The 22,043-nt window shown below is 43.4% G+C and overlaps 2 protein-coding genes across 3 annotated transcripts; one reads left to right on the top strand and one right to left on the bottom strand.

Moving 5' to 3' along the window:
• Positions 1-4,394: 4,394 nt before the first annotated feature.
• Positions 4,395-6,204, top strand: LOC115544407 (uncharacterized). Its single transcript, XM_030357347.1, has 3 exons — positions 4,395-4,611; positions 4,712-4,796; positions 5,090-6,204. The coding sequence occupies exons 1-3, from the start codon at positions 4,592-4,594 to the stop codon at positions 6,053-6,055; spliced, it is 1,071 nt and encodes a 356-aa protein (XP_030213207.1). The 5' UTR covers positions 4,395-4,591; the 3' UTR covers positions 6,056-6,204.
• Positions 6,205-13,880: 7,676 nt separating this feature from the next.
• LOC115544391 (B-cell receptor CD22-like) lies at positions 13,881-20,848 on the bottom strand. Of its 2 annotated transcripts, XM_030357307.1 has the most exons (10): positions 20,722-20,848; positions 20,536-20,621; positions 19,022-19,402; positions 18,548-18,763; positions 17,760-18,023; positions 17,086-17,346; positions 16,652-16,900; positions 16,371-16,531; positions 14,863-15,098; positions 13,881-14,752 (listed from the first exon to the last, which is right to left on the bottom strand). In XM_030357307.1, the coding sequence occupies exons 2-10, from the start codon at positions 20,588-20,590 to the stop codon at positions 14,680-14,682; spliced, it is 1,896 nt and encodes a 631-aa protein (XP_030213167.1). In that variant the 5' UTR covers positions 20,591-20,621; positions 20,722-20,848; the 3' UTR covers positions 13,881-14,679. The 2 variants fall into 2 exon arrangements, with proteins under 2 accessions (XP_030213167.1, XP_030213168.1); XM_030357308.1 differs by lacking the exon at positions 19,022-19,402.
• Between the last annotated feature and the right edge of the window lie 1,195 nt (positions 20,849-22,043).

Genomic DNA, 22,043 nt, shown 5'->3' on the forward strand with positions numbered 1-22,043 from the left:
ATTGTTAGGTTATAATGGAGTAGGGAACCCAAAAATGTTTTTTGGGGTTTAATTTTAAACATGGTCACATGTCTTGTATGATGAAGGAGAGAGTGTGTGTGTGTGTGTGTGTGTGTGTGTGTGTGTGTGTGTGTGTGTGTGTGTGTGTGTGTGTGTGTGTGTGTGTGTGTGTGTGTGTGTGTGTGTGGAGCTGTGCCTGGCCAGAGAGTGTTCAGTTTCCCGCACACCTGAAGTCCAACACCAGGGTGTGTGGGGAATCTCCCACATGACCACGCTCACTATAACCCCCCTACACAACGGTACAGTGAAATAATGACGTTGGCGTCGTTACCATGGTGATAACAATCCCCCACCCCCCTCCTACCTAGAACGCCTGGACCCAGAGTGAGGGAGAGAGGGAGTGTGACGTTCGCTCTTAAACTCCTAAACTGACATGGATCAATCTTGGGCCAGCTGAAAAAAGATTGATAATTCTATTCCACATTTTTTTAATTACGGGCTACCTAAATAAAAGCTCTAGAACTGAATAATATTTGCTGAAACAAATGTGAACATGTTGACCTTCGTAACGTGGACATCTATGCATAGAATGAACACTTCCCTCCATGGGCTGCAGACTGACCGCAGGCTCAGACCTCCTGCATTCACGACCTCAGCAGGGATCATTACTTGCCAGATACGAGAGAAGATGTTATAACTGCGACACAAGTACATTTTAGGGTGTTGTAAGGCGGAGATTAAAAGCTATTACTTACCGCTTTGCTCTGCCCGACCGCCCACCTGATGGGCCATATCTCCCCTGTTGAGTCGCACTTTGAGCTCATTAATTGGAGGGTTGAGTGTTGAATGAGTGGAGAAGACTGTTACGTATTTTAAGAACATAAGCTGCCCCCACATAGCCTCTAGGAAGCTGATTCAAACACACAAGCTGTATTACCCTCACATAGCCACTAGGAAGCCGGACCGAACATATAAGCCGTAAATACTGCACATAGCCACAAGGGGAGCAGGACCTTACTGAAGACTGCAATAGCTACTCCATCCACAGAAGGCAGCACCTTTAGACAGGTGAGGAAGCCGAGGCTAATACGCCACATAGGCCACGCCTACTAGGTATTTAAACAGGTCCGGAAGCAAAACCAAGGCATATATTTCCGGTAGTGCAGACTTGCGGGTTAGAGGTATTGGCCAGCTGGGAGTCACTCGCACGTGTTCAATACAATTCCCCTCCTTTTGCTTCGTAGTTACCATACCGAAATACTTTGACAAATAAAGTGAGTTAAAAGCGATCCGTATTGGACTACTTTCTTCGAAGAACGCAGCAAGACAGAGAACTTCCTCATTGTGGTGCATGCCTTTTCTCACCGGAGGTCCTCGATCAGGTAGGCCTCCGTCACGACTCTGCTCCAGCTAAGACTCCGCATTCCTCCAGATGTTTAATAGCGTATCTTTAGACGGCAGCTTGTGACACTAGGCCACATATTTAATATTTTAGGATACACTGTAAAAAGATTACCTGGTTTCAATATGTAAAGAATTCACAGGTATAATGTGGTGATCCTAAAGTAATGTTCCTACCTTAATATGTACCTGTGGCCTTATATTTATATGTATTTATTTTATATTTATGACTGTTATTGTTTTCTGACCGGGGGATCGGTGTTCCGCAAATCAGCTGACGTGCCTGTCAGCTGACGGGATGAGGTTCGAGAGGTTTTAAATACAAGGAAATGAATGAATGGGGGAGGCGTAATGAATGAATGGAGGGAGTCTGAGAGGGACCTCTAGAAAACGCCAGTCCAACTGAGAAAGCTTAATAGTGGAAAAGCTGTAAGAACCACTGGACAAAGTCGACAACTCTTGCCGACTCTTTGGATACGTCGGTAAGAGCGATTTATATTTTTTGCTGGAGGTTTTTGTTACGACCTGGGTCATCTTGTTTTTCTTTGCCTATTTTTTCCCCGGACGTAAGAGACAGTTGCTGGCGGAGTTTTGTTCGGGGACATCGGGGATTTCGTTTGGATATTCTTTTTTGTTTGCTTTGAACTAGAGGGAGAACGCGCGAGTGTGCGCAAGGGGCACGCAAATGGAGGCCGCTTATTAACGCGGTTATCAGATCACATCGGCGGAAAAGACTTTTGGGGAATCTGGACTGTGGGTTTATTTGAGGGTTGTTTGGTGAATGTATATGGAAATATGAACAGTTTGAAAATATATGGGTTAATGTAATTCCCTGAGCTATATCCTCGTTATGTGTATTATTATTAAGTGGTCTCAAACGAACACAATCAATGTGCTTGGTTCTCAAATTAAGAAACTCGCGTTTCTATCGTAATAATTGGGCTAAAAGATTAGTCGAAGTGTTACAAGCTTATCTTTCCCAGACACGCACTCCGTGATTTCAGACTTGAGTGTGTGTGACGTCCCCCCTCGTAGACACTTTAGCAAAACTAACACTTTAACAACGACAAACGCTGAATTCAAGAAGAAGCTAGGCTACTGAGGCAAACAGCTAGGCTACTGAGTCATGTAGCTAGGCTACTGAGGTATGAAGCTAGGCTAATGAGTCGTGTAGCTAGGCTAGTGAAGGCCTCGCCCAACCAGAGACGGTGCCACGTATGCTGCGCCAGTACCCATGGCCAGTACTCACTGAATGTTGATCTTCCAATGGACATGTATTTTATTTTATTTAAGCCTCTGTGTATTCAAAGAAGACCGATCACAGGTTTTTTTATTGCCAGCAAGTGCAAAGAACAGCAAAATAATGTTATGCATGTGCGGGATTAATACCTTCAAAGGGTATAGGTGTGCACATGTTTCCAAGTTGTCTTGTGCGTCTGGGTTCATCAGAGGGCTCAACTCGGAAGGAAAATTTGCTTTTTCTTTCCTATCAGGTAGGCCAAAAAGTAGTTTTAAACCGATTGGTATCGCTTGCTTTCATCGAATGGGAAAAAAACTGAGCTACCAGACCGGTTACTCTCATTTGACTTTACGAAGCTGAGCAACCAGTTAATCAAACCCTTTTTTTTTTTTACTGCCAGCAAGTGCAAAAACATCAAACTAATGTCATGTATGGGGCGGGCTAGCCCTTACACGATTAGATCGTTAGTGAAAGCCCGGCCTGTCTGGGTACGGGGCGAGTATACAACATGGTCGATGGAGGTGCTTAAAATCAGGAAATTCCATCTAACTCGAGGCCGTATGGTCCGCCATTACGCACTCGATGTCGACGCTACACCACGTATTCAGGTTAGGTTAGACACACCTATAGAGTCTTGGACGGAACATTAACTTTGGAGTTGTGTCTCTGCTGTTCTTTGTTCCTTAAGTGAAGTTATGGAACTTCATTTGTTGGTAGTCATTAGCCAGCACCATGGCTAACTGCATAGCTACTGGCTAATGTGTGTGTATGGGTGTGTTTCAGAAACGCCATTTTGTCCAGAGTCATCTGACGACATTGACTTTTATTATCAACAATGCTGAATTAATTCGGGGCCTCTGTTTGGAGAAACGCGTAATCACTTTGGAAGAATACAATGCCAACAGCCATGTTTTATCATCACAATAAGGGGGTTAAGTAGCACCCCAAGGCCAGATATGCGCCCAGCGGGAAAAATGATGATGATGATGATAAGAGAAACTTAAATTTCTCAATTGCAAGAAATTCGAGGCGTCAAGGCGTGGAGGGGCTTCAATAAGGATTTCAATCTGCGCTAACAGTGGATCCCCCGTTCCCCCCCTTGTCCGTTCCAGTCGGAGGGGCGCCAATATGACAATTCCCCACACAGTGATATGATTGATCATAGGAAAACGCTTTTTTTAAGTGCTCGTGCCGCCAACCATGTCATGAAATAATGCTGTGTGTGTGTGTGTGTGTGTGTGTGTGTGTGTGTGTGTGTGTGTGTGTGTGTGTGTGTGTGTGTGTGTGTGTGTGTGTGTGTGTGTGTGTGTGTGTGTGTGCTCACCTTCCAGAAACGCCTGCTGTCTCCGTAGAAGAAGATGAATACGTCTGGCAAGAAAAATGTCCATTTAGAATTTATCCAAAAAAATCTGATTATCTTGTCTGACATTCTGCACGATCCAAAATATGTTTTGGATCACTGTCTACAGAACCAAATAATAACCATAAGAGAATGCAAAGAAAAGGTACTACTCTTTATTCCTCCCTCGCCTCACTCTGTCTCCCTGCCTCCCTGCCTCTCCCTCTCCCCCCTTCTCTCCCTCATGTTTTCTGTCTGTCTCTCGCTTCCTCTCTGTGTATATGTTTGCTATGAGTGTATGTATGTATTGATACACTTTGTACCAGGCTGGTCGTGTGTGTGTGTGTGTGTGTGTGTGTGTGTGTGTGTGTGTGTGTGTGTGTGTGTGTGTGTGTGTGTGTGTGTGTGTGTGTGTGTGTGTGTGTGTGTGTTAGACAGATGATTCGGCGGCAATATTGCATCTATTGCTGCAAAAAGGCGAGGATCGCTGTCAGAAGTTCATCTCCCTGGTGCTGAAGAACCCCGAGGTTCAGGAAACCTACCCCAGGCTTGAAGCCCTGGACTGGGCCTCCTTGGACTCCCCTCCCCCCCTCGTTCCAGAAAGAACCTCCATGCCAGGCCAGGGCCCAAGGTATCCACGCACACACACGCACAGTGTGTTAATGGGTTAATTGTTTTGTCTCATTTAACCCATCCCACTCTAAGCACCTTGTAACCTCCGCTTGATGCAGACCGGAGAGGAGAGACATACCGGGGTTTGGAGGCCATTGGGCTCCTGGATCTCCGACCATAGTGAATTATTACAACATCGTACTGGTAAATGCAGGCTCAGTTCCGCACAGCACATCTAGCAGAAATGTTTGTGCTCTATATTGCTCAATTTACTTTATCTTTATCATTTATTATTATTACTTAATCAATAGTGTCAAAGTGACAATGGATCAGAATAATCACTAGCTTAAGTGACATGAGGGTTTAGGATGGTAGGATGCATCGATGGTATGATTCTTGTAACGATAGAGAGGAAAAGAGCTGAATTCTGTAGTGTCTTCAAGCTATCACTAGATGCCTGATTTATGCTCACTTGCCCCTTCTGGTTTTTTTTTTAGCGGTGTGACTGTGCAGCAGCACAGTGTGTGGCTGAGCAGCAGCAGAACCGAACCGTACCTAAGAACCTTGCAACGGATGTCTTCAAAAGAATTGGAATTGGAAAAGAGATTAATAAGATTTACAATTTTGTATATAAGGAATGGGGCATAATTGTAAAACGTATTTGTAGATATAAACGTGAAAATACGAGTATTAGTATATTAGTAAAATACACTTTTTCTGGAAAATGTACAGTCGACAAACAAATCCAAAAGTTCAATAAAATAAATGAGGCCAAAACTAAGTTTAGCTTGGAAGACTTCGTTTCTAATTATTTTGGAATCAAAATAATGTTCCAGCCAATTGAATTCCCTACTTTTGCTCTTGAACGGCCAACACAGGATATCTTTTTTGAGGTCATTGCCCCGTTAGAAATGAAGTGTATGCTAGAACGGCATGTTCTGTTAGCACAAATTGACGTTGTCAAATTCAAAGCTCCTATTCATGATTTCCTTAACTACCTGTATCCTGGGCAAAAATGTATTCTGCTTACAGTTTTACCACTTGTATTGGACACTATGAAGAACGATCCATTTGTTCAAATTATCCTTGACCTGATAGACATTAGACTGATTATAATCATACCAGTTATTATGCTTCGAAATGGTTCATATGTGATGTTGCAAATCAAGCAGTTTTTCAACAACCTTTTTCCAGACATAATCACAAAACTAGATGATTGGATCCAAGCTCTATCCCTAATCATTGAATTATTGAATCCAGTTATTGGATATATGTGCGAGAGATGGAATCGAAATCAAGGCCATTTAGACAATAGGGCACCAAAACAGAATTTAGAAAGCAATGAGTGTTTAAATGAACGTTGTATTTCCTCAAGCCGGGGTAAGAACAGAGGGCTAAAACGTAGAAAGAGTCAAGAAATTAGGCAAGAGACGGAGGCTGGGAGAAAGAGAAAATGCATATAAGGATGTAATGATCTATGATAGTTTCGGTACGGATTTTAACGGTTCGATGCAGGTTTCATTTGGGTGCGTACCGAATTAATTTTTTCTTTTATTTGTTTTAAGATTTTTTTTTTTATTGATTATCACTCTCTGTCTTTGTCTTGTCATGCTTTGTGTTAAAGACCTAAATGGAAATAAGTCCTGGACTTCGTGTGTTTTTATTCTCAATTGTATTTGATGTCTTCATATGTGTAAGGCATTTGTTTGATACAATTTAAAGGTTGGGTAGGTGATTTGCGAAACGCCAGCAGATTTTGAAAATACACAACTCAAATGGTCCTACCCCCTCTCCTTCAACGCTGACTCTGACTCCACCCATTCCAAGTACCTGGACGCGCAATCATGCACGAGCGCGAACAGAGATGCGCGAGAGCGAGCCAGGCTAGCGTAGGTTTTCGTTTAACAACAGGGCACTACATTCAGCTGTAAATTGCACCCAGTACCGCGGGAAGTAGGAGTGCTGGGGGTGCTGCAACACCCCCTGTGCGAGGCCCTGTCTTATCACAGAAAACGATCGTTTCTAAAAACTCCGGCCAAAGTGGAGATTTCTGAAAACGCCGGTTATGTGTTGTCGTGTCAACGGGGAGAAACGGGATTTTAGGTTCTGAAGCGTCACATTATGCACCAGGAAATGCTTAACGTCATGTGAGCGCCCGCTGTACCGTATTGGTCCGAATATAAACACAAACCCCATTGTAAGACGACCTATATTTGGAAAAAAGATTTGAAGACCAGATCCGTTTTTTATGAATAAATAAATTGTATTCATTGAAATAATATACGAAAATAAAAAGGCATCGAATAAAACACTGCATTGCCACTAAACAGTAGTGCAAATAGGCCGTACTGATGTGTACACCAAAGACTATTCCTGACACTCCTCTGCCCCGCTGTGTTCGCTCTGGCTGTGGTCGCTCCGAACTGTTTCGGCCCGTGGCAAAGCGAGTCATCCTCGCTGCTGTCCAAGGCATTTTGAGACGCAGCATTTATTTAATGCTCATATGACCTAGTGCTGAAAAAAGGTTATATGAAAAAGTGTGAGGGTAGCGGTGGTGCGCTAATTGTTCTGTGAGCAGCTGGATGTGAACGATCGATTTTCAACTGTGCGCGCATGCATGCACTGGTGTAATTGAGCTGCGCTGCTATACATCTTTTTTTTATCAATGTAACGAGTTGCGAGTCTAGTGCAGGCTGAGTTTTTTTTTTCCCAGCACCCCCTGCTGAGAATACGTTCTCGCTGCTATGGTTGGACCAGATGTTATAAACATTAAACGGTCACATAAATCATTACTATTTTTAGAAAATGTATGTTTGTTTCATATAATTGTATTGGAAGTCCTGGTTTTCACTAGGGTTGCCGCGGTGTGGACATTTTCACACCGAGTAATACACTCGTCTCCACACCGGTATTACCGAGTATAAACGGTATAAACTTTGAAACTAGGTCAACCGCCACACAAGCATCGGTTTTTAGACCCTTCTCGTCCTTCAGTTGCCGCCAACGTTCGAAAGCAGCGCCTAGGATTATTCTTGATTTCAGTTTCGCTCTTTCAGCGTTTTTATTATCAATTACTCTCTGAAAAAGAGTTTTCCTTCTCTTTGCTGGTGGTGGTGGTGGTGGTGGGGATGGTGGCGTCTTGTCTGCCATGGAAATTGTCTTCTACTGCTAGGTCCAAATGTGGATTAACTAGTTCCAGTACCTACCGCAGGATAACAACAAACAGGAGCTTGCTCTGGGTCACGAGCTCTGGGTCACGAGTACTGCACGAAGGGGTCGCGCGCGGGGCGCGGGGGAGGGGGAGTGCAGTACGACCGTTTGATTGACGTACTTACTGTCCAATGCAACTCGGTGGCAATGGAAATGATTGGCTGGAGTTTTTCGAGCCCTGCCCGTTCCACAGATGATTGACTTGTTTAATTTTCATGTCAGTACTTCTAACTCAGTGGCTGTAAGCGGGTTATGATATGGATTTCAAGTAATTTTGCAAAAATGGCCAAAAAAGCAAATCACCTATCCAACCTTTAATAAATAATTTGTGCCAATAAGAAAAGCATAGTGGCCATTGTTCCCACCTACATTAACTTTGGGCCAATAGCAACTCTATGATTGTGAAACATTAAGTCACACTTCAGTCAGGGCACGCTTAGCTTAGTTAGGATCTACGAGGCAGCTAGATAGCTTGCGAACGTGGATAAATATTTGAGTCTGACCGCTGATGCTGAGCCTAAATCAGCTAAATTTAGGAAATATGACGACAGTTATATAAAGTTTGGTTTCATTGAAAACTGGGACGGGAGAACAGAATGTGTGATGTGTCTCAAGGTGCTAGCAAACGAGGCCATGAAGCCAGACAAGCTAAAGCGACTCATTACAATGCACCTGGAATATAAGGAAAGAATCATTTTTCAGTCGAAAGAGCGAGGAATACGCCCGCCAGAAAACACAAATGGTGAGTCTGGCCTCAACTTCAGAGACGGCACTGAAGGCTTCTTATTTGGTGGCTCAGGGGGTTTCTAAAAGTAGGAATCACACACAATTGGGACTCCCATGGGAGCAATTGGAAATAGGAACTAGAAAATGCATTTCATACAGGAAATGTGGCGAGTGCTGTAGTGCAAAGTGAGGTTGAAAATATGTTTTAGTAAAGCCGAATAGTTTAAGACGTAAAGAAATGTTAAATGGCTTAAATTAAGTGAAGGGATTTGAACAGGGTCTAAATGGAGTAAACGATGTTAACAGGCACACCATTTAGAAAGATAAAAATGGTTGGTAACAAAGTGAAGAGTTAAAGAAATAGCTAATGTGATCAAGTTCGAATATATTTGAGATAAAATATTTAGCTGAGCTGTTCTGTTGACAATTTCCAGCCCAACTATAGACCAAAAAACGCCCAATCAAACAAAAATCAAACTTCCTCTGTAATTAAAGCACAAGCAAAAAAACGACCATTAGGACACATAATGTATTTGGTTGTATGCACACATATTTGGCATCCAGGATATCCATTATTATTAGTGGTGGGCATAGATATATTTTTTTAATCTAGATTAATTCCGAAATTAATCTAGATTAAAATGGCAAACGGCAAAAAATCTGTTTGTTTAATTTGACAGCGGTCAATTATGCTGGGCAATGGTGATTTATCAAATATAATTCACCGCCGGAAGTTGTGAAGTGCCCATGCAAGTGAATGGAGCATAAACAAAAATAATTGACAGCTGAACGTTGGGAAGGCCCATGCAAGTGAATGGAGCAGTCTACAGCATTGAGAAGAGCCGTGTAATAATCCATAATAATGTAAGGTTTAGAAGTTAAATATTTTAAAGTTGTAGAATAAATTAATATAATTTATATTGGAGTTAATTTGCTAGAAATGTACTTACAATGTTTAGTCAGTTAATCATTTACATATTTATGTTACACAATTATTACTTACATATTTAACACAGTCAGGATATTCTGTGAATCTGCCTCTCTGATTCCCTCACGTTTACCTCAGTCTAAATTGTAGCTTCTGATTGGTTAGTTCAGTCACGTGATGGGTCCGAACAAGGAAGTGTTTGAAAATAGATTAACGGCAATATTTTTTTTATCGCGCGATAAAAGTTTCGCGTTAACGCCGATAACGGCCCACCACTAATTATTATATATTAATAATTTCATTAAACCCTGTTACAAGCACACTTAAAGCTGAGATAACCCGACAAGACTAGAATACATTTTGATTTAATAATAATATATCTTTCTTATACTCAAGGTCGCTTTACAGTGTCATGAGCACACAGAACAAGACAGCACAACCACACAAATAAAAATAAAATAAAAATAAATAATATTTACGGAGGATCTGATCAACTGCAGAGAATAGCTTGATGTGATACAGGACATCTGCTTTAGTTATATCAGACAGCGCTATAGGATTATGGCGCGTTTCCACTGCAGGGTGCGGAACGGATCGGATCGCAAAGGTGCGGGTCGGGTCGCATTTCTGCCGCGTTTCCACTGCAGGGTGCGGAACGGATCGGATCGCTAATGCCGCGTTTCCACTGCAGGGTGCGGAACGGATCGGATCGCAAAGGTGCGGTAGGGAGGGGGCGGTATAGCCCAGCTCAGTTCCGAGGTCGCGTTTCCACCGCCGACAGTACCCTTGGTGGTAGGCCGGATGTCGATCGCCGCGGCAGCTACGTAAACATCGTAAACAACGTCTTCCTCCCCAAGAATGCAGACGAACGTCTCCACCTCCTTGTTCGCCCAAGCAAGCTTTTTATGCAACATGTTAATTGTAAAGAATAATACCTCGAGGCTACTGTTTGTTTGTTTTTATCCCCGCGTCACCCGGAAGTGACGATTCTGTTGACCAATCAACGGAGGGGGGGTGTAGCCAGAATTTCACGGGACCCTTTCAGGCGTCTGGTCTTGTTTTGGGTACCGCAACGGAGGAGTCCCGAGAATGGGGCCGGAACGGGTACGGCAAAGTCCGGGTCACGCCCACTTTTGGCGGTGGAAACGCGACCCGACCCGCACCTTTGCGATCCGATCCGTTCCGCACCCTGCAGTGGAAACGCGCCAAAAGGTGCGGTAGGGAGGGGGCGGTAAAGCCCAGTTCAGTTCCGAGGTCGCGTTTCCACCGCCGACAGTACCCTTGGTGGTAGGCCGGATGCCGATCGCCGCGGCAGCTACGTAAACATCGTAAACAACGTCTTCCTCCCCAAGAATGCAGACGAACGTCTCCTCCTCCTTGTTCGCCCAAGCAAGCTTTTTACGCGACATGTTAATTGTAAAGAATAATACCTCGAGGCTACTGTTTGTTTGTTTTTATCCCCGCGTCACCCGGAAGTGACGATTCTGTCGACCAATCAACGGAGGGGGGGTGTAGCTAGAATTTCACGGGACCCTTTCAGGCGTCTGGTCTCGTTTTGGGTACCGCAACGGAGGAGTCCCGAGAATGGGGCTGGAACGGGTACGGCAAAGTCCGGGTCACGCCCACTTTTGGCGGTGGAATGGCGCGTTTCCACTGCAGGGTGCGGAACGGATTGGATCGCAAAGGTGCGGGTCGGGTCGCGTTTCCACCGCCAAAAGTGGGCGTGACCCGGACTTTGCCGTACCCGTTCCAGCCCCATTCTCGGGACTCCTCCGTTGCGGTACCCAAAACGAGACCAGACGCCTGAAAGGGTCCCGTGAAATTCTAGCTACACCCCCCCTCCGTTGATTGGTCGACAGAATCGTCACTTCCGGGTGACGCGGGGATAAAAACAAACAAACAGTAGCCTCGAGGTATTATTCTTTACAATTAACATGTCGCGTAAAAAGCTTGCTTGGGCGAACAAGGAGGAGGAGACGTTCGTCTGCATTCTTGGGGAGGAAGACGTTGTTTACGATGTTTACGTAGCTGCCGCGGCGATCGACATCCGGCCTACCACCAAGGGTACTGTCGGCGGTGGAAACGCGACCTCGGAACTGAGCTGGGCTTTACCGCCCCCTCCCTACCGCACCTTTGCGATCCGATCCGTTCCGCACCCTGCAGTGGAAACGCGGCATAAGCTAACAGACGTGTTATACATTGGGCTAACTTAAACTCATGCTGCTCAAGTTTATAAAATAAAACAAATCCTATGAAGTATTTCATTGCACAATTTCGTTTCACTTGAAGACATGTACCCATGGTATGTGCAATATAATTCGGCCTGTTGGTAAATATTAAATTACATTATTCCAGCATATTGATAATTTGGCGCCTAATTTTTAAATAACCTTGAAACAATCCCGCCAGCATCGACTGGTTTAACTTGATAGATAGCCTAGTGGATAGTGTTGTTCGCTAGGGTAGAATTACCGTAGCTCTCCAACAAGTTTGTTGTACGACCGGAACATGATAGCTACAACTTACTTCTAGCCTTGTTCTAGGATGAATGCAGGTAGGACTAGCTCGCTAGGTAGAACGAGGAGAACCACTGAAAACAATGCAACTTACCTCAACATGTTCGCAGAGGTTAGATGCAGAGTTCTTGAAGGCTGATATTGTGGTAAGCTTAGGGTGCATTTCATAATGATGTTTTCTCCCCTCCTTCCCATGGGAAGGAACAGTGTGGCCAGATGTGCCCAGGGGTTGACCATGGGAGTGGGAGCTGCTCCATCAGCGTCCATTAGTGTTGGCTCGTTCGTCCGCGAACCGGTTCGAATGAACAAGTCTTTAGGACGAACGAAGCGAACCGGTTCGTCTCTCTCGTTCGTTCGGTCGTCTCGTTCACCATTCGATTCACCGGAAACTCGACTGATCGAACAAACAAGTTTCCGGTCGCACTAACTCCACTGAGTCTGACTGACTCAGCTGAGAACCGTGCAATGGCGTGCATTCCATGATGCGATTCACCGTTACCGGAAACTAGGCTGAGTCGTTCACGAAATCGTATGTTGTTCAGCCTGGTTCGTACGTTCAGCCTGGTTTCCTGTAGCGATAAATCGTAGGGCCCTATGAAATCCGCGATAACGAAAACGCGGACGGAATCACGGAATTGGACAATAAAAACGGAATCAACTGATAATTTTTTTTTTTTATTTTTTATTTTTTTTTTTATTTTATTAAGCAGGAAAGTATTAAAAGTAACAAAGTTACAATTTAAAACGGGCCTGTCTTAGTAAAATAACTGATTTCCAGCAGGTTCCTGTTTTTCAGCACATATAACATGCAACAGGGACAAGGCACATCAGACGTCACATTTACAATATGCAGCGGAATGCAGCGGAATTCGCCATTATTTTGGTGAAATTCAGTTTCGAGGGAAAAGGGAAACAACACAGGTGACATTAACGTCACTGAATGTTTAGCAGTCACTCGCACAACAATGTTAAAAAAAAATCCCCGGTCCACCACGCAAACAATAGGTCCCGCTCCTAACAAGAAGCCGAAGAAGAAGTTGAAGCGCCCGTAATTCGGTTCTAACCCCAAATTCAGAGCCGAACAATATCCAAAACACTTCTATCACTCAGGTGTTTTGTAGAATATGTCAACATACTATCGATTGGAAACGCAAAGATACGTGCGATGACCACTTGAAGTCCAAAATCCATATGAAAAACAATGAACGCCGTAGCCAGGGCACGCCCCTTCAAACAACACTTTGAGTTTATAAAAAAATAGTTTATAAGCACTTTAATATTTATGTCATGTTTTTATTTGAAGCACTAAAAACAGTTCTATCTGATTAAATTGTATTCGTTCGCACTTATTTGACACTCGTTCTGATGATTTTAAGTGTAAAAACGGAATTAATGAAAATTAAAACGGAAAAAACGGAATTTGGAAAAAAACAAAACGGAATTTGGAAAAAAATAAAACGGATTTCATATGGCCCTAAAATCGCATCATGGAATGGACCCCATTGCACGGTTCTCAGCTGAGTCAGTCAGACTCAGTGGAGTTAGGGCTACCGGAAACTCGACTGAACGAACGAACGATTCGCGAACGACTCCTCGTGGCGAACTGAATCACGCAAACTGGGTCACGGAAACTAATCATTAAATCCACCACTAGCGTCCATCACTGCAATAGTAGCAGCGCTGGAAATAGCTATAGGTCCATGGGTAATAGGGGTGCGACAGGTGCTGCAGCGCACCCCGGTGGCCAAGCTTTAAATGCGCGATTTCCAAAGTGCAACGATACAATTATAGCTTATGAATAGCTCTGGTTGTTGTTTCTGTTACACGACATTTTGTGTGTCATGTTATTGCAATCTAGGGAGGGCACGTCGCTAACGTGTACGCTGGTATTACAGTCAACGAAGATAATATGTTTATCAAAATATTCATTTTAATGAAGGCACAATGGAAAATGTCATTGAGTAAAGAGTAGAATTCTAAATCAAATATTTAATCGAGTAAGAGCAAAATTACAGACTTAAAAAAAGGAACGTGAAAAGTACTCGTTAGCCGAAAAAAGTACTTTTTTACTCATTTGCGTTACTTGTAACGCGTTACTACCCACCACTGCACTTGAGGTGGTAAACAGTCCGGTTATGTTTTTAAACCGTTGATTCTCTTGCCAGAAGGAGTATCTAGAAGCACCTAGATACTGTATTTTGATATGCCCCTGGAATCCCCATGTTTGTTTCTAGTGTAAGCAAGCTAAAAAATAAAAGACAAAAGAAAAAGTTGGTATAATTTTTCTTCAGAAAAATAAGATTCGGGGCTAATTAAATAATAGAAAAAAAAGCCCCGAATGAAACTGCCTAGTGACGCCACTGCTCCCCTCACAGCAGGTCGAGTACATTCAGGTTACCAGCAGATGGTACCGTTAAGCCATCCCCTCACAATTGCAGTACATGCTGGTAACCAGCAGGTGGTAGCGATGAAGCAGAGATACATCCACCAGAGAAAGAGGCCCTGGATAAGATGTGGCCTCGCTGGGGCCATCACAAGAGGAACATACACAATCAAGTAAATAAGTCAAATCAATTCAACAGTCATCAGATCATGTATCACTCCAGGTAATTAAGCGCCATATGCAGCCAGCGTATTGTCCTGTTTAACTAAATGGATGCGACTCTCTACCTAGTCCCACTATTTAAATCCTGCTGCCACAACTGTTTCAAACTCTGGGGTGTTTTTTGACAGTGCTGTACAACGCTGAAGTGTATTCCACCTCTGTCTGGTCAGTTTCTCTGAAAAGAAGACAGAAATTCAGTGACCATGTGAAGCAGATCCATTGGGTTGATAAAGTCACAAAACGTAGAGTCTATTTTCCTCTTTAGAAATACCAAGAGAATCATACCCAGGGACGGCGTTGGGTGTTTTAATGTTGACCACAGAGTAAAAGACTGCGTCTGCCTGGTCCGATTGGACACGAGAGCCAGCCCGACAGCGAAGCACTTCCTGGTTCTTTGAGCGAGAGGTGTGGATGCTGGCATAGTGAAGGTCATCTTGCTCTTCTATTGGTTCTCTCTGTGCTGCAGGAGCCGAGCGATTGGTCAGAGCTGAGACGTTCTCGTACACGGGACCAGGAAGTGGCTGAGGGAGATTGAGGACATCAGAGCACATTTAGAAAACAGTTTACACTCCCTGGATGCAGTCCTGAAGGTCATGTGTGTCTGGTTGATCCAGAGAGCCTTGGTAGTGACTAGTGGTCCCACCATGCAGGCTGCTGTAGGCCTCACTCACTTACTGCAAGCTCTTAAAACCATTTTATCTTTGAACAACATCTTAATTTTATTTTAAGAAACAAAATTACACATAATTACTTCAATTCACCAATCTTCCCATTCTGCTCACTGGCAGAAGTCTCACCACATCCCAGTTTGTCCTCTAGATCTCACCCTAGATCTTACCCTAGATCTCACCCTAGATCTCACCCTAGATCTTACCCTAGATCTCACCCTAGATCTCACCCTGGATCTCACCCTAGGTCTAACCCTAGATCTCCCCCTTTAAGCAAACATGACTATGTAAATCCAAGACTGATAATGAAGTTTCTATTCCCAGATGAACATTGTTGAGGAATGTATTCATTGGATTGGTGAGACTTAAAGTCTCAAATGGAGGCTTGTTGAGGATTGTATTCATTTTTAAATGGTTAGATATGGTTTTACCTCATGCTGTTCGTCCCTGCCAGTGCCCTGTCTCTGACCCCACTGTTAGTCGATGAGACCTTCTCCCTGCCAGACACCAGTCTCTATCCCTACACTACACTTGAGGAGCTGATCAAAAATATATAGTCTCCTTCATCCTGTTCTCATCCTCTCTCTCCCCCACAGACCAACATCTTTATCTTCAGCTTTGGCATAACTTTGTTTTGAATAGAAATTATACTAAATCAACAGCATTGGCTCTTCCTTTTGTTGATAAACCAACTAATTGAACTTCACGACGGAAACTACTTGTTGAGGAACTTGTTGGACTTTCCACATTTGTATAAGAATCGCCAGGTAAGATAGACCCTCGTCTTGTAAAAGCATTAGGATCGCCCAATAAGGTACAATCTCTGGTCTAATCAGTATGACAGCAGCAATCAGATTCTTCCCACTTCTATTCTTATTCTGTTTGGGAGGTCTATAGCACATTCCCACTAAAAAGGGCATTGTTTTAATGCATAAAATGTAAACATAATCTAATTTATCTCCAGTTCAGAAATGTCCATGTCGAGGGTGGAGCTTCAGACTGTTCTTTATGAAAAAACAGACATGATGCATAGTCTCTCCTAGCCTTGTGTTGTGGTCTCGGGGTACTTCCACCGTGTGTCTTAGTAGAGGATGGGTTAGTAATAAATGGCTTCCTGTGTCTCACCTCCAGCACGGTATCTGGCCTTCCTCCCTGTCCACATGCTTTTCTGGAGGCCCTCTTTCTTCTTAAGAAGAGAACAAGAGAGATGACGAGGAGGAGAATAATGGCCAGTAATACGCCGATGGTTGTTAAAGCTGCCATCGTCTGTGATGATGAGGATGTCACTGGCACATAGGAAAAGGATTTCAAACACAGATTACAAACTGCTACATAAGAAGGCCGTTGTTTAACTGTGTTCCTTTGACTGTGTGGAAGCTCTGTGCGTCTTTTGAATAAACAATTACCTTTAATTAACAAAAAGGTGGAATTATGAAGTCCGATTGCATTATGAGCTTGGCAGCTATAGTTTCCTGCGTGCTCCAAAGTGATATGAGTGATGGTGTAGGTCTGTCCTGATCCCACCACTGAGAACACCTTGAACCAGGTGTAGTTAGCTGCTGGGTTAGCATCACTGCTGCAGCTCAGAGTCACTGAGCTGCCCTCCTCTAGTTCACCAGAGGGACTCACGGTCACTGAGAGGTTCTTTGGAGCATCTGAACATAAAATAACAATATCCATCCTTAAGTTATGGATCTGTGTTTAGCAGCAACTGCACCAGCAGTATAATAAGTAAGTCATAGGTGTTACAGGCAAGCAGTAATGCATGAATAACAGCTCTGTCTTTTGAAAGACCAGATATAGAAAAGTTGTTTACATATTAGGCATGTTTTCAACTCACACTGGACATCCACAAATATCGAGTTAGAGCTCAGTTGTCCATATTTGTTCTCTGCGTGACAGCTGTACCTTCCTCTGTCTTCAGGGCGGACTGAGGGGAAGGTATAAGGTTGACTTGGTCCCCAGGGCAGAGATTGGTTGTCCTTGAACCAGGTGTACTTAGCTGCTAGGTTGGCATCAGTGCTGCAGCGCAGAGTCACTGAACCGCCCTCTTTTATTTCACCAGAGGGACTCAGGGTCACTGAGGGGGTCTTCGGAGCGTCTGTTATAAACACAAAGGATCAATATTCTTCCTGAAGTTATGAAACCGTGTTTAGCAGCAACTGCAATGCCAGAATGTTACAGAATACTGTTTATACTAATAAATAGTATTTATTAGTATAAATGTTACTCATTAAAATGTTGATTATTTATTAAATAGCCTACTAAACTTTTTAATGAGGAACATGGTTTTACAGGCATACAGCAATACATGAATTCCAGCTCTACATTTTAAAGACAAGATATACCAAAGATTTTTACATATTAGACCGATTTTCAACTCACACTTAACATTTAAGAATATCGAATATTTGTGGGTTTATTGCACAATGAATTTACTGATGACCAATGTGGACAAGATTCACATATTTATTTTCTAACATCTGTAATATGTTAAATATATGTTTTACTCACATTTCACGGATATATAGATCAACTTAGATGTCCTTAGCTCAGTCTGAGCTATACAGCAGTATTGTCCAGAGTCTTTAGACAGGATGCTTCTAAAGATGACCTGTGGTCCCTGCTTCATCTCTATGTAGGAACGATCTGTATTAACCTTGAACCAGGTGTAGTTAGCTGCCGGGTTAGCATCACTGCTGCAGCTCAGAGTCACTGAGCTGCCCTCCTCTAGTTCACCAGAGGGTCTCACGGTCACTGAGGGGGTCTTTGGAGCATCTGTTAACAGTTACATTTCATTAATTATATTCATTAATCATTAATACCGGCAGTTTGAGTCCATCTACGATGAAGCGAGGAATGTATGTATGTATGTATGTATGTATGTATGTATGTATGTATGTATGTATGTATGCATGTATGCATGCATGCATGCGTACGTGTACGTGTACGTGTGCGTGTGTGTGTATTCATGCTGGATACACAACCATTATATTAGTCTAACAATAATTAGAAGTAATTAGTATTTCTGTGTGTCCTTTGATCTTCTTCTGTGGCGGGCGTATTACTGTGAACACAGGAAGTGCCGCGTCGAGTGTGAAGAATTTTAAAGGAGCGATGCTCGAGAAAGCTGCAAGCAGCAGTACAGGAGGCCAAGTGATCGGCCCGTTCAGAACAGGCCCGTTCAGAACAGGCCCGTTCAGAACAGACTCTGCACTGGTTCATATAGTAACATGTAGTTCTGTACCCTAAAGGGTCCATTACATCTGTTATCATGTCAGCGTACTGTGGAGTGGACTTACACACTGAAGGAGAGCGGAGAGCGTATCCTTCAACAGCACATGAATAGCTGTCTCCAAACTGAGTTACGACCCTGTTGTTCACTCCCTGTCCTACATGCTGTCCATTCCTGAACCAGATGTAGCGAGGATCCTCAGCTAGACCACACCTACTGTGACACTCCAGATTTGTCCAGGTAGGAATGGTAGGGTAAGGAAAGGACACCTTCACCTGGAGATCTGGGTGTGAGAACAAATACATACAATTATTCAAAATAATTAAAATAACGTGTAACACAAACCTTCTAGAACGAATAAACACACACACTCTCTCACACACACAAAGACACACACACGCACGCACGCACGCACGCACGCACGCACGCACGCACGCACGCACACACACACACACACACACACACACACACACACACACACACACACACACACACACACACACACACACACACACTACACTCATTGCTAATCCAAGTTTACCTGTAACAGATAACTTCACTCCAGGTTCACCAGTATGTTCAACACCTGGTTGGTTTGTTGTGAACCTAAACTTGTAGACAGCAGAGTCACTCCGTCTCAGGTCTCTGATTCTCAGGGCACATGTCCCATGGCATCTGGAGCCGGTACAGCCGACCTCTGCACATCTGTATTCAACACGACCTGTATAGCCTGCATCGTGTTTCAAATCAACAGCCTGATAGTTGTCCCCTTCAGTAAACCTTAGTGTTCTGACTGTTGTAGGGCGGTACTGTACGTTGTCAGGGTATTCATAAGTGCAGCGGATGTCAACCATCGCTCCTCTTAGAGCGCAGACATTACTAGATGAGTAAGTAACTCTCCAGTCACCGTTACCCCGGAGCGCTGTGAAGAAACAAACACATCTCATTGAGAATTAACAAGACACAGAGGTTCACCTGATGAACAGATCAGAAGATACATAAAGAGATGGAGGCTGGTGGGTGGAGATGAACACTACAGATACATGCTGACCACTGAGCTGTGAGAGGAACGTTCCAGAACACCAAGTGACACTAGAGACGTAGCCAGGGGGGAATCAAGTTCAACACGACCCCCCCGCTGAAATGCAGAACTGTCTACATTACATTAACTGAATAACACTGTAACAGTTAATGAATTAGGTGGTGTAGGCTACCAGGCTGTGATTAGTCTCTAAGGGCCTCGGCTCTATGGTCTATGTGCTTCTGTTGGAGCAATGTGACCACAAGCTTTAAAATTATTTAGATGTGGAGATAAGGAATTTAGAGTAGAGGAGGTGAGGAGAGGAGCCAAGGAGAGAACGTGGGAATAGTGGCGAGGAGAAAGTCGGGAAGAAGAGTGGAAACAAGGAAAATAGAAGAGTAAAGAAAAGGAGGAGGAGAGGAGAAAAAATAGAGGAGAGCAGACAAGGAAAGGAGAGAAGACAAGGAGAGGAGAGCAGACAAGGAAAGGAGAGAAGACAAGGAGAAGAGAGAGGACAAGGAGAGGAGAGCAGGAGATAGGGGAGAGGTGAGGAGATGGAATGCAGTTTCTATCAAATCACTGAATCAGAATTCTTCCATTGCAGCATATTCCATGTTTTAATCATCAATAATAGACTAAATGGGAGGGAAGCAGTAGATTTCGACTTTTTTTTATGAACACTTCGATGTAATAAATAGTTCAGGATTGTCTAGCAACCATCAATCTCAAATGAGTATTGTTCTCATAAAACAAGCACTTTCACTCCAAACAACCAGCAGCGAAGTGGTATTTAGGGTTAGGGTAACCCTAACCCTAACCCTAACCCTAACCCTTACAATGACTGAACGATACAAAGTGGACCACTCTCTATTCTTGTGGTCTGTTTAACCAAAGACAGCTTTCTAGACGGTGATGTTTAATGTTCCATTTACCATTATTCTAACCTTGCTTTGGTTTCAACCTCTCATGGTTCCAGTTGCTTGGATATCATGTTATTGAAACAGTTAAAATGGTCACACTGTAAATGAACCCACCTTGAACTGAGAGAAGGAAAGCTAGAAATCCTCTGGCTGCTGATCTTAAAGTCATGGTGGGTCCTCCCCTCTCTTACTCTCTTGTTCTGGGGAGAGATTTAAACATACCTGCATGTTAAAAAATACACCCAAGCAAAACTCTATGAATTAGATTGGTTAACAATATAAGTAAAAGTTAAAAGTTACCGTAGGGGAGGAAGGTGGTCTGATTTCTAATCTGTGGTTCCAGTCCATGCAGTGAGCTGAACAGAAACAAAAAAGGACTGAAAGACTTCCTTCCTCCTCACACCAAGATTTGCAGAAGAAGGAACAGAAGGTGTTAACTACACCTTCTGTACAAAGTTTCTTTATGTTTGATCTTGTACTTTATACTCACACACACGCAGGCAGGCAGGTAAACATGCACACACACACACACACACACACACACACACACACACACACACACACACACACACACACACACACACACACACACACACACACACACACACACACACACACACACACACACGTGCACCATAGTGTTTTATAATTTTCCCTTTTGTCAAATCTGTTGTGAGTCTTAAGGTACGGCCACACCAAAAGCGTTACCCGCGTATCACGCGTATAAAATCGGCAATTTTTCCATAGGGAACCATTGGTTTACGCGCGTATGAGACGCGTACACGCGTTACACGCGTATAAGCAACATTTTACTCCCGGTAACGCTCACAGTCCTCGCTCCAACCTCTCTGAGCAGACGGCCGACGACATTGGTGGAGGAAAAGCGTGCAGACAACTGATTGAGATTTTTTATTTAATAAAAAAACAGGAGCAGTATAAAGGGGACACGCACGCAACAATTGTTGCTAATCCGATATGCTATAGTAGCCTATTCGTAAAGCAACACTTTAGCCAATGCTGCTGATGTTTTACAGCGGGTTTATTGAGCAAAAACAATTACACTAAACATAAATTAAAGACATGATGGAAAACATATTATGGAGGACACATGACAAAAGACATGATGGAATCAGAAAAAAAGTTACCCTTAATGTAAAAGTTACATTATCGACTGGGGTTTTCACATTATTGCTATGGATTTAATTACAAGACAAGAGTACTTTATTTATTGGGGATGTTGGAATCAAACCCAAAGCATTTGGGCTGAGAGTCGAGAGCAGAACTATTCCTTCAGGATCTCTTCTGGTGACGCTCTTCTGCTCTGAAAAATCTAAAGAGAATAGATTAAAGCCATTCATATGATAATAATAATGTTCTAAATAATGTGTCAAATTTTTGGTAATTGGGTCTCAAGGTATCCACCTGTTTGTGTTTCATCAAGTTGATATGGTGGATCTTGAATTGGTTTGCATTGGATTTATTGATTTCTTGGAGACTTTGCCTAACCCTACCTCTACGAAAACCTCTCTATCTTTACTCTACTTCAATTTATTGACATCAAATATTGACCCAGGTACTCATCTATGTGGTGCTATGGCCCTTTAGTACTATAGGGAGGTGGC

Source organism: Gadus morhua, chromosome 5 (assembly GCF_902167405.1).
Source record: "Gadus morhua chromosome 5, gadMor3.0, whole genome shotgun sequence".
NCBI lineage: Eukaryota > Metazoa > Chordata > Actinopteri > Gadiformes > Gadidae > Gadus > Gadus morhua.